The sequence below is a fragment of the Coregonus clupeaformis genome, chromosome 21 (assembly GCF_020615455.1).
Source record: "Coregonus clupeaformis isolate EN_2021a chromosome 21, ASM2061545v1, whole genome shotgun sequence".
Classification (NCBI taxonomy): domain Eukaryota; kingdom Metazoa; phylum Chordata; class Actinopteri; order Salmoniformes; family Salmonidae; genus Coregonus; species Coregonus clupeaformis.
In genome coordinates this window covers 33,239,541-33,252,707 of record NC_059212.1, presented here as the reverse complement: position 1 = coordinate 33,252,707, position 13,167 = coordinate 33,239,541, and the positions used below count along the sequence as shown (strand labels likewise).

The following is a 13,167-nucleotide window of genomic DNA, read 5'->3' as shown; positions in this document are numbered from 1 at the left end:
AATTAATTTGCATTTGCATCGGTACATCAAAAATCTCTTCCCAACATTTTTGCAATCTGTATGGGACGGCTGTCAATCCTTTGGTCCTTAAATGAAACTGGTATACTTTTTTTATTCATCACAATTTTCTTTAACCATTTATATTCTTTAATGCAGGGCCAACAGACAAGTTCCTTACTTTTTCCCCCTTCCACTTTCCTCTTCCATTTTTGCGGTAATGCTGCAATTATTTGGTTGTAATTTTGGTAGAGCAGACATTTCCATAAGTCTTTGTTAGCTGCATGTGCGACATAACTCCACCAGTCATACCTATGATATCATTTACGAATATTATACTTTTTTGTTTTTTATTTATAAATTCGATTTTTTTTTATCAATTAGTATATTTGAGTTTAACCGTAATGTTTGTTGCATTATTTGTTCTGTCGTTTCTGGAGGATTAAATTGAATTTGCAACCAACTTTCTATGGCTTGTTTTAGAAATAGTGATATTTGGGAGATTTTTCCTTTTTCAAATAACTGAAAGTGAGAGGTTGTAATCTGAATAAAGGGAAAAAAGCCATTCTTGAACATGGGGTGAGACAATCTTACTAATTTACTAGAGAACCAGTTCGGATTTAAGTATAACTTTTGTATGACTGAAGCTTTTAGTGATAGGTCTAATGCTTTAATTTTTAATAATTTCTGTTCTCCGAATTCATATTCATTATATAAATAGGCCTATTTAATTTTGTCTGGCTTGCCTTTCCAAATAAAATGGAATATTATTTTCTCATATAATTTTAAAAAATGTTCGCTAGGCGTAGGCAAGCCAATAAGCAAATATGTAAACTGGGATAATACTAAAGAGTTAATCAGGGTGATTTTTCCACAAATAGACAGGTATTTACCTTTCCATGGTAGCAAGATCTTATCTATTTTTGCTAACTTTCTATTCAAATGTATTGGAGTGAGATCATTTATTTCATTTGGGATATGTATTCCGAGTATATCCACATCACCATCAGACCATTTTATTGGTAAACTACATGGTAATGTAATTTTTTTATTTTAAGTGATCCAATATGTAATATAGTGCATTTATCATAATTTGGTTGTAATCCAGAGAGGATAGAAAATGTATCTAGATCCTCTATGAGGCTGTGGAGGGATTCATGTTGTGGATTTAAAAGAAAACATGAATCAATGACACCTTTGTTTTTAAGCCCTGGATTTCTAATCCCTTGATATTATTGTTGGATCTGATTTTAATAGCTAACATTTCGATGGCCATAATAAATAGATATGCCGAAAGTGGACAACCTTGTTTTACTCCTCTTGACAGTTTAAAACTTTCTGAGAAATAGCCATTATTTACTATTTTACACCAAGGGTTACTATACATTATTTTAACCCAATTTTATAAGACATTCTCCAAAATTGAAATTCTCCAGGCATTTATATATAAACTCCAGTCGTACTTTAGCAAATGCCTTTTCAAAGTCTGCTATGAATAGCAGGCCTGGTTTTCCAGATTTTTCATAGTGTTCTATTGTTTCCAGTACTTGCCTTATAGTATCTCCAATGTATCGTCCATGTAAAAAACCTGTCTGATTAGAATTAATAATGTCCGACAATACCTTTTTAATTCTATGCGCTATACATTTTGCTAGCATTTTTGCATCACAACACTGAAGTGTAAGGGGCCTCTAATTTTTTATATTTCCCACTTGTATCCTGTTTCAGTAATAATGAAATCAGACCTTCTTCTTGAGTGTCTGATAATCTACCATTTACATAGGAGTGGTTAAAACATGCTAATAACGGTCCTCTGTGTATATCAAAAAAGGTTTGGTATATCTTGACTGGAATGCCATCCAACCCTGGAGTTTTCCCAGACTTAAAGTCTTTAATTGCATCCAGAAGTTCCTCCTCTGTAATTTGTCTTTCTGTATGGCTGTTAATTTTACATTATCAATAGAAAAAAATCCCTACGATTAGCTTCAGTTAGAGGAGATGGAGGCGACTGAAACGAAAGCATATGCTTAAAGTACTTGAGTGACTCCGTCATTTGTAACCAGTTTCAGTAAATCCTTTTTGGTAGCATTTCTATGTTGAAGATTAAAAAAGAATTTGGTGCGTCTTTCCCCATATTCCATCCAGTTTGCTTTATTTTTTATAATATATTACACTTGATCTTTCTTGAATAAGTTTCTCCATTTCTTTTTGTTTTTCCACTAATTTATGCTGAGCCTCTATGTTACAGTTTATATTGCTATTTATCTGTTCTGTTAGACCTTCTATTTCCTTTGTTAGCATGGACTCTTTTGACCTGAATTGCTTTTGTTTTTGAGATGAGTACTGAATTGCATGGTCTCTAAAGCCACATTTAAAATTGTCCCATACAATAAGGGGATTTGCTGTACCTATGTTATGTCAGAAAAATTCTGTTATAAATTCCTCTGTTCTAGTTAAAAACAAGTTATCATCCAATAGGCTTTGATTAAATTTCCAATATCCTCGCCCACGTGGAAATTCAGTAAGAGTAATGTATATGCCAATTATATGATGGTCCGACCGCATTTTGTCCCCTATCAACACTTTTTAAACTTTTGGTGCCAACGAGAATGACATAAGAAAGAAGTAAAGACGACTAGCTTGATTGAGTCTCCGCCATGTATATCTCACTAGGTCAGAATATTTAAGCCTCCATATATCCACTAGTTCTAATGTATCCATGACATTCATGATTTCCTTAAGAGCATGAGGGTAATAGTTTGTGGTGTGATTACCTTTACGGTCCATTGAGCTATTTAAAACAGTATTATAATCTCCCACCATAATAATAGAGTATTGTATTGCTTGCAGGGTTGATAGTTTATTATATATGTTGTCAAAGAGGCGTGGATCATCATTATTTCGTCCATAAAGGTTAATGAGCCATATCTGTTTATGGTCCAATAACATATTTAAAATCATCCATCTACCTCGCGGATCTGTTTGGACAATTTGCACATTCGGATCAAAATTACTATTAATCAATATCATCACCCCTTTTGAGTTTCTTTGCCCATGGGAGAAGTATATTTAGTCCCCCCAGTCCTTTTTCCACACAACATCTAGAATTGTTTAATGAGTTTCCTGTAAACAATAAATATTGTATTCCTTATCTTTTGTTATTATCTGCTAAGCCATTACAAGTATAACTGGCTATACTTATTTCACCACTTACCATAATGAGATACAAGTTTCAAATCTATTTATCATAATATGCATTGAGGGAAAAAAGTATTTGATCCCCTGCTGATTTTGTACGTTTGCCCACCGACAAAGAAATGATCAGTCTATAATTTTAATGGTAGGTTTATTTGAACAGTGAGAGACAGAATAACAACAGAAAAATCCAGAAAAACTGATGTCAAAAATGTTATAAATTGATTTGCATTTTAATGAGGGAAATAAATATTTGACCCCTTCTCAATCAGAAGGATTTCTGGCTCCCAGGTGTCTTTTATACAGGTAACGAGCTGTGATTAGGAGCACACTCTTAAAGGGAGTGCTCCTAATCTCAGCATGTTACCTGTATAAAAGACTCCTGTCCACAGAAGCAATCAATCAATCAGATTCCAAACTCTTCACCATGGCCAAGAACAAAGAGCTCTCCAAGGATGTCAGGGACAAGATTGTAGACCTACACAAGGCTGGAATGGGCTACAAGACCATCGCCAAGCAGCTTGGTGAGAAGGTGACAACAGTTGGTGCGATTATTCACAAATGGAAGAAATACAAAATAACTGTCAATCTCCCTCGGCCTGGGGCTCCATGCAAGATCTCACCTCGTGGAGTTGCAATGATCATGAGAACAGTGAGGAATCAGCCCAGAACTACACGGGAGGATCTTGTCAATGATCTCAAGGCAGCTGGGACCATAGTCACCAAGAAAACAATTGGTAACACACTACGCCGTGAAGGGCTGAAATCCTGCAGCGCCCGCAAGGTCCCCCTGCTCAAGAAAGCACATATACAGGACCGTCTGAAGTTTGCCAATGAACATCTGAATAATTCAGAGGAGAACTGGGTGAATGTGTTGTGGTCAGATGAGACCAAAATCGAGCTCTTTGGCATCAACTCAATTTGCCGTGTTTGGAGGAGGAGGAATGCTACCTATGACCCCAAGAACACCATCCCCACCGTCAAACATGGAGGTGGAAACATTAAGCTTTCTGCTAAAGGGACAGGACAACTTCACCGCATCAAAGGGACGATGGACGGGGCCATGTACCGTCAAATCTTGGGTGAGAACCTCCTTCCCTCAGCCAGGGCATTGAAAATGGGTCGTGGATGGGTATTCCAGCATGACAATGACCCAAAACACACGGCCAAGGCAACAAAGGAGTGGCTCAAGAAGGAGCACATTAAGGTCCTGGAGTGGCCTAGCCAGTCTCCAGACCTTAATCCCATAGAAAATCTGTGGAGGGAGCTGAAGGTTCGAGTTGCCAAACGTCAGCCTCGAAACCTTAATGACTTGGAGAAGATCTGCAAAGAGGAGTGGGACAAAATCCCTCCTGAGATGTGTTCAAACCTGGTGGCCAACTACAAGAAACGTCTGACCTCTGTGATTGCCAACAAGGGTTTTGCCACCAAGTACTAAGGGTCAAATACTTATTTCCCTCATTAAAATGCAAATCAATTTATAACATTTTTGACATGCGTTTTTCTGGATTTTGTTGTTGTTATTCTGTCTCTCACTGTTCAAATAAACCTACCATTAAAAGTATAGACTGATCATGTCTTTGTCAGTGGGCAAACGTACAAAATCAGCAGGGGATCAAATACTTCTTTCCCACACTGTATGTCCAACATGTTTGTAGAGTCACAAGCTTGATGTAATCATTGCGTGCTAGTAATACTAAACTTTTGACTACTTTAATACACATAAAGTGCTGATGAAGATGGCGGCCTCGCGACTAGCTCTAAGGAAACTTTGCGGTATTTCGTTTTTTTATGTATTCTTTTTTACATTATTAGCTCATAAAGTGTTCCCGAAGCAGATATTTTGTTTGCTCTCCCCAGGGCAATTTGACTGATTCCAGCGGCTGACCCAAAACATCGCCGGCGGAGGAGAGGCACTTGGAGCGGCGACTTGCACACCACCCACCGCTTCCAAGTATACTACTCGCTAATGTTCAGTCTTTGGAGAACAAGGTCGACGAGCTCAAGGCAAGGATTTCTTCCCAGAGAGACACCAGGGCCTGTAACATACTTTGTTTCATGGAAACATGGCTCTCTGGGGATATTCTGTTGAAATCAGTCCAGCCAGATGGGTTCTCAGTTCATCGCTCAGACAGAAATAAATATCTCTCCGGGAAGCAGAAGGGCGTTTTTCATGATTAACGCCTCATTGTGTAATTATAGTAACATACAGGAACACAAGTCCTTTTGTTCACCCGACCTAGAATACCTCACAATCAAATGCCGACCGTATTATCTCCCAAGATAATTTTCTTCGGTTATAGTCACGGACGTGTATATCCCCCCGATACCACGACGGCCCTCAAAGAACTTCACTGGACTTTAAGCAAACTGGAAACCACATATCCTGAGGCTGCATTTATTGTAGCCTGGGATTTTAAGAAAGCAAATTTGATGACTAGGCTGCCAAAGTTCTATCAACATATCGACTGTTGTACTCGGGCTGCTAAAATCCTCGACCATTGCTAATCGAACTTCCGGGATGGTTATAAGGCCCTCCCCCGCCCTCCTTTCGGCAAATCTGACCATGACTCCAATTTGCTCCTCCCTTCCTATAGGCAGAAACTCAAACAGTACCCGTGCTAAGGACTATTCAACACTGGTCTGACCAATCGGAATCCACACTTCAAGATTGTTTTGATCACGCGGACTGGGATAAATTCCAGGTAGCTTGCGAAAATAATTTTGACGAATACACTGAAATGGTCACTGAGTTTATCAGGAAGTGTATAGGTGATGTTGTGCCCACTGTGACTATTAAAACCTATCCTAACCAGAAACCGTGGATAGATGGCAGCATTCGCGCAAAACTGAAAGCGCGAACCACCGCATTGAACCATGGCAAGGTGACTGGGAATATGGCAGAATACAAACAGTGTAGCTACTCACTCCGCAAGGCAAATAAACTGGCAAAACATCAGTATAGAGACAAAGTGGAATCGCAATTCAACGGCTCAGACACGAGATGTATGTGGCAGGGTCTACAGACAATCACGGACTACAAAAGGAAAACCAGCCACGTCGCCGACACCGACGTCTCGCTTCCAGACAAGCTAACCGGTATCCCTAACCGCGTCCTCAGAGCATGCGCAGACCAGCTGGCTGGTGTGTTTACGGACATATTCAATCTCTCCCTTTCCCAGTCTGCTGTCCCCACATCCTTCAAGATGGCCACCATTGTTCCTGTACCCAAGAATGCAAAGGTAACTGAACTAAATGACTATCGCCCCGTAGCACTCACCTCTGTCATCATGAAGTGCTTTAGAGACTAGTCAAGGATCATATCACCTCTACCTTACCTGTCACCCTAGAACCACTTCAATTTGCTTACCGCCCCAATAGATCCACAGACGATGCAATCGCCATCACACTGCACACTGCCCTATCCCATCTGGACAAGAGCAATACCTATGTAAGAATGCTGTTCATTGACTATAGCTCAGCATTCAACACCATAGTACCCTCGAAGCTCATCATTAAGCTCGAGGCCCTGGGTCTGACCCCCGCCCTGTGCAACTGGGTCCTGGACTTCCTGACGGGCCGCCCCCAGGTGGTGAAGGTTGGAAACAACATCTCCACTTCGCTGATCCTCAACACCCACAAGGGTGCGTGCTCAGCCCCCTCTTGTACTCCCTGTTCACCCATGACTGCGTGGCCACGAACGCCTCCAACTCAATCATCAAGTTTGCAGACGACACAACAGTAGTAGGCTTGATTACAATGACGAGACAGCCTACAAGGAGGAGGTGAGGGCTCTGTGAGTGTGGTGCCAGGAAAATAACCTCTCACTCAACGTCAACAAAACAACGAAGATGATCGTGGACTTCAGGAAACAGCAGAGGGTGCACCCCCCTATCCACATCGACGGTGGAGAAGGTGGAAAGCTTCAAGTTCCTTGGCGTACACATCACTGACGAACTGAAATGGTCCACCCACGCAGACAGTGTGGTGAAGAAGGTGCAACAGAGCCTCTTCAACCTCAGGAGGCTGAAGAAATTTGGCTTGGCACCTAAAACCCTCACAAACTTTTACAGATGCACAATTGAGAGCATCCTGTCGGGCTGTATCACCGCCTGGTACAGCAACTGCACCGCCCGCAACCGCAGGGCTCTTCAGAGGGTGCTGTGGTCTGCCGAACACATTACCGGGGGCAAACTACCTGCCCTCCAGGACACCTACATCACCTGATGTCACAGGAAGGCCAAAAAGATCATCAAGGACATCAACCACCCGAGCCACTGCTTCTTCACCCCGCTATCATCTAGAAGGCGAGGTCAGAACAGGTGCATCAAAGCTGGGACTGAGAAAATTAAAAACAGCTTCTATCTCAAGGTCACCAGACTGTTAAATAGCCATCACTATCACATTAGAGGCTGCTGCTGCCTATTGCAATCACTGGCCACTTTAAGAAATGGAACACTAGTCACTTTAATAATGTTTACATATCTTGCACTACTCATCTCATATGTATATACTGTATTCTATAATATTCTACTGTATCTTAGTCCATGCCGCTCTGTCATTGCTTGTCCATATACAGTGGGGAGAACAAGTATTTGATACACTGCCGATTTTTCAGGTTTTCTTACTTACAAAGCATGTAGAGGTCTGTAATTTTTATCATAGGTACACTTCAACTGTGAGAGACGGAATCTAAAACAAAAATCCAGAAAATCACATTGTATGATTTTTAAGTAATTAATTTGCACTTTATTGCATGACATAAGTATTTGATCACCTACCAACCAGTAAGAATTCCGGCTCTCACAGACCTGTTAGTTTTTCTTTAAGAAGCGCTCCTGTTCTCTACTCATTACCTGTATTAACTGCACCTGTTTGAACTCGTTACCTGTATAAAATACACCTGTCCACACACTCAATCAAACAGACTCCAACCTCTCCACAATGTCCAAGACCAGAGAGCTGTGTAAGGACATCAGGGATAACATTGTAGACCTGCACAAGGCTGGGATGGGCTACAGGACAATAGGCAAGCAGCTTGGTGAGAAGCCAACAACTGTTGGCGCAATTATTAGAAAATGGAAGAAGTTCAAGATGACGGTCAATCACCCTTGGTCTGGGGCTCCATGCAAGATCTCACCTCGTGGGACATCAATTATCATGAGGAAGGTGAGGGATCAGCCCAGAACTACACGGCAGGACCTGGTCAATGACCTGAAGAGAGCTGGGACCACAGTCTCAAAGAAAACCATTAGTAACACACTACGCCGTCATGGATTAAAATCCTGCAGCACACGCAAGGTCCCCCTGCTCAAGCCAGTGCATGTCCAGGCCCGTCTGAAGTTTGCCAATGACCATCTGGATGATCCAGAGGAGGAATGGGAGAAGGTAATGTGGTCTGATGAGACAAAAATAGAGCTTTTTGGTCTAAACTCCACTCGCCGTGTTTGGAGGAAGAAGAAGGATGAGTACAACCCCAAGAACACCATCTGAACCGTGAAGCATGTAGTTGGAAACATCATTCTTTGGTGATGCTTTTCTGCAAAGGGGACAGGACGACTGCACCGTATTGAGGGGAGGATGGATGGGGCCATGTATAGCGAGATCTTGGCCAACAACCTCCTTCCCTCAGTTAGAGCATTGAAGATGGGTCGTGGCTGGGTCTTCCAGCATGACAACGACCCGAAACACACAGCCAGGGCAACTAAGGAGTGGCTCCGTAAGAAGCATCTCAAGGTCCTGGAGTGGCCTAGCCAGTCTCCAGACCTGAACCCAATAGAAAATCTTTGGAGGGAGCTGGAAGTCCGTATTGTCCAGCGACAGCCCCGAAACCTGAAGGATCTGGAGAAGGTCTGTATGGAGGAGTGGGCCAAAATCCCTGCTGCAGTGTGTGCAAACCTGGTCAAGACCTACAGGAAACGTATGATCTCTGTAATTGCAAACAAAGATTTCTGTACCAAATATTAAGTTCTGCTTTTCTGATGTATCAAATAATTATGTCATGCAATAACATGCAAATTCATTACTTAAAAATCATACAATGTGATTTTCTGAATTTTTGTTTTAGATTCCGTCTCTCACAGTTGAAGTGTACTTATCATAAAAATTACAGACCTCTACATGCTTTGTAAGTAGGAAAACCTGCAAAATCGGCAGTGTATCAAATACTTGTTCTCCCCACTGTATGTATATATTCTTAAATTCCATTCCTTACTTAGATTTGTGTGTATTGGGTATTTGTTGTGAAATTGTTAGATATTACTTGTTAGATATTACTGCACTGTCGGAGCTAGAAGCACAAGCATTTCACTACACCCGCAATAACATCTGCTAAACACATGTATGTGACAAATAAAATTTGATTTGATTTAATGTGAATGTGTCCCAATACTTTTGGTCAAAAAGTGCTGTAATTTCTAAACGGTTCACCCGATATGGATGAAAATACCCTCAAATTAAAGATGACAGTCTGCACTTGTATCATTTCAAATCCAAAGTACTGGAGTACAGAGTCAAAACAATAACAAATGTGTCACTGTCCCAAAACCTTGGAGCCTACTGTATTTATTCAGAAACTATTTTAAACTGCAGTGTTTTTAGATTAATGGTGTGACAATACCATTTTACTCTGTGTGTTATTTGTCTACATCTCCTGTCTAATATGTAGGGTGTTATTTGTCTACATCTCCTGTCTAATATGTAGGGTGTTATTTGTCTACATCTCCTGTGTAATACATGGGGTGTTATTTTGTCTCAGAGATATCCTCTCACTAAAGCAGTCATCAAGGTGTTTTTCAGTTGGTCACTGTTGATGTTGGGAGAATTTCATAATTCATAATGTCATTACTCAGTCCAATATGTTATTTACGTGGGTGGCTGCCGACCTTGTTGCCGGACCTCATACATATGAAAGGCTTGTGTGGATTCCCAAACCCCAGGTTGAGCTGTCGAAAGCTGTTGAAATCTCCTGGAGTTTCCATACAGAAACGCCTAAACAATAAATAATAAAAAGAAAAAATTGTAAGTTTAGAAAAAAGGGAGAAAGAAAGTGGAAACTTGTTTTTGGTTTCTCGCTGCTAATCACTTCTTCCCCCGCTCTCTCTTTCTTTCTGGCAGTAGAAGACAATGCGACAGAGGAGCAGCACAGTCCTGGGCAGACTACCATTCCGAGCGGTAATGCTCCATTTCATATTTCATAATTCGGGTCTGGAAGGTGGAGCGTGCATGTGATCTATGGAATGAAGTGTGTTTCAACCATTAGGATATGTTACTGCTCCTTCTGTGTTTGCTTACCTGTGTGTGTGTGTGTGTGTGTGTGTGTGTGTGTGTGTGTGTGTGTGTGTGTGTGCGCGTGTGTGTATATTGTATTCATGCCTGTTTGTGTGTGTGTGTTCACGTCTTTGTTTCCTAACCTCTGATAGAGGTAGAATAGAGCTCACAGAGCAGATGAATGTGTCCTGTCTGCTGGTGTGGCATTCACCGTAGGCCCTCCAGGAACAGAGCAGTAATCCAGGTCAGGCTCACAGAGAGCCCCCTATGAATGAGGCTTGCTCCTGTTCGCATGCACCACGCGACCATTCTTTCATTTCATTTGTCTCTGCTAAAGGTTAAGTCTCATTTGTGGTTATTTTAAACCTGATATGGATGGCTTTGCCCAGCAGGCTGAGGACCCTGGGTACTCACACAGTCTCACACACTGCCTGGCACCTAGCACTGTAGTGAGTCCAGTAGCGTTTACCCACCTACCTCTCCCTCTCTGGGTCCCTTCAGACAGAGAGCAATGCAGAAACAGGAAACTCAAGGGCTGTTTTACTACAGTATGTCTGTGCTGATGGGTCATTTTATTGGTTTTGCAAAGTGTCAGAGAGTTAGGTCTCTTTCCCTCAGCCCCCTCCCACTGTATTTGTGTCTGTTCAGTATTTACCTGTCTTCCTTGGCCATCTCTGAGTAAAATACTCTTATGCATAAGGCAAGAGCACCAGGCCCATGTCTGTCTAGTCTACGGCTGTAGTATTTTGTATTGATGTCTGGGTGTTGGTTGGTGTATGGTAGAGAAGCAGGCTCCGTATGTCTAGGTGTTGGTTGGGGAGAGAGGCAGCCTCCGTATATCTGGGAGTTGGTTGGGGAGAGAGACAGGCTCTATATATCTGGGGGTTGGTTGGGGAGAGAGGCAGGCTCCATATATCTGGGGGTTGGTTGGGGAGAGAGGCAGGCTCTGTATATCTGGGGGTGGTTGGGGAGAGAGGCAGGCTCTGTATATCTGGGAGTTGGTTGGGGAGAGAGGCAGGCTCCGTATATCTGGGGGTTGGTTGGGGAGAGAGGTAGGGTCCATATATCTGGGGGTTGGTTGGGGAGAGAGGCAGGCTCCGTATATCTGGGGGTTGGTTGGGGAGAGAGGTAGGCTCCATATATCTGGGGGTTGGTTGGGGAGAGAGGCAGGCTCCATATATCTGGGGGTTGGTTGGGGAGAGAGGTAGGCTCCATATATCTGGGGGTTGGTTGGGGAGAGAGGCAGGCTCCGTATATCTGGGGGTTGGTTGGGGAGAGAGGCGGGCTCCGTATATCTGGGGGTTGGTTGGGGAGAGAGGTAGGCTCCATATATCTGGGGGTTGGTTGGGGAGAGAGGCAGGCTCCGTATATCTGGGGGTTGGTTGGGGAGAGAGGCAGGCTCCGTATATCTGGGGGTTGGTTGGGGAGAGAGGCAGGCTCCGTATATCTGGGGGTGGGTTGGGGAGAGAGGTAGGCTCCATATATCTGGGGGTTGGTTGGGGAGACAGGCAGGCTCTGTATATCTGGGGGTTGGTTGGGGAGAGAGGTAGGCTCCATATATCTGGGGGTTGGTTGGGGAGAGAGGTAGGCTCCATATATCTGGGGGTTGGTTGGGGAGACAGGCAGGCTTTGTCCTCAGCCACCCCAGCGGTGGTAGATGAAGCGCTGGGCTTATGAGCTCCTGGTTCCCTGGGACACCTCCTGTCATCCACAGCCAACGGTGGGCTAATGAGAGCCCCTGATTACAATGACCCCCTCAGACACACGCACACACGCCTCTCTCTCCTCTCCACTCCTCTCCTCCACACCTCCTCCCGCCTCCTCCCTCTAGACGCCATCTCCAGAGTGAGGGGAGAGGGGAGACAGCAGTGACTCGATCGATGTCTGCCTGTGGAGAAATTAAGAGGGCGCACAAATTAATTTCTCACCTTTCTCATTTGAGTTTGTCTGGCTGATTTTTTTTTTAACCCCCTTGTCAGATGCAGTGTAAAGGATGCTAGTAGAAGTTGCAGAACTTTACTAAGATATAGGATGAGATTATTGTTATTGTTTTGAATAATTTGCCGCACATTTTTGTCGCAACTTTCATGTCACTTCACCTGTTATAGTGCCTTGAGAAAATATGGTTTTGGACCAATGATCAAGAACTGTATTGGTTTTAAACCCCTTTATATTTAATTGGCAGATCCAACATTACAGGGCCTTATGTTTAAACCATTGCCCATCAAGAGCTTTTGGATGTAAAAAAAATATGTCAGCTTCTATTCATGCTTGTAGGCCACTGATCAGTGATTGACATGGTCACAATACCCATTAGCCCCTTGATAAGCCCCTAGCTAAATCAGACGTAGTGTGTCGAGGGCTTGGCTCAAGAGTAGACCCCCAGCAGTGTTCCTCTATGAGCCTGTATGTTCATTGTGTCTTACAGCCAGGCACCTACCTTATTATTATTCTATACGACACACTCATGTTTGATGTGTAGCAGAATAGGAAAAAGGAGAAATGATAACAAAATAGGTTCTCTGGTAAAGAAGAAAGAAAGAAAGCATTTTAGTTAGCTAGTGCGGAGGGCAGGAACAGTATGATATGGGAGGTTTAATGAGGCAGAGTGCTTTTTACCCGGAGAGAGAGTGTGGAGCAGGCTTAAGATCCACAGCTTGGCTTTACTACTGCCGTCACTGCCTGTGTGGAATTCTAACCACATGC

General features: G+C 42.9%; 1 protein-coding gene across 5 annotated transcripts in view; it reads left to right on the top strand.

The window, feature by feature from the left end:
* Positions 1 to 13,167, top strand: part of LOC121535300 (zinc finger protein 521-like) — a 193,516-nt gene that overhangs the window by 17,231 nt on the left and 163,118 nt on the right. For 4 of the 5 annotated variants that reach the window (XM_041842220.2, XM_041842223.2, XM_041842222.2 and 1 more), the window contains exon 2: positions 10,309 to 10,365. In XM_041842220.2, coding sequence (XP_041698154.1) covers positions 10,309 to 10,365 — 57 coding nt within the window. The remainder of the gene's footprint in view (positions 1 to 10,308; positions 10,366 to 13,167) is intronic. The other variant, XM_041842221.2, reaches the window with a different exon arrangement.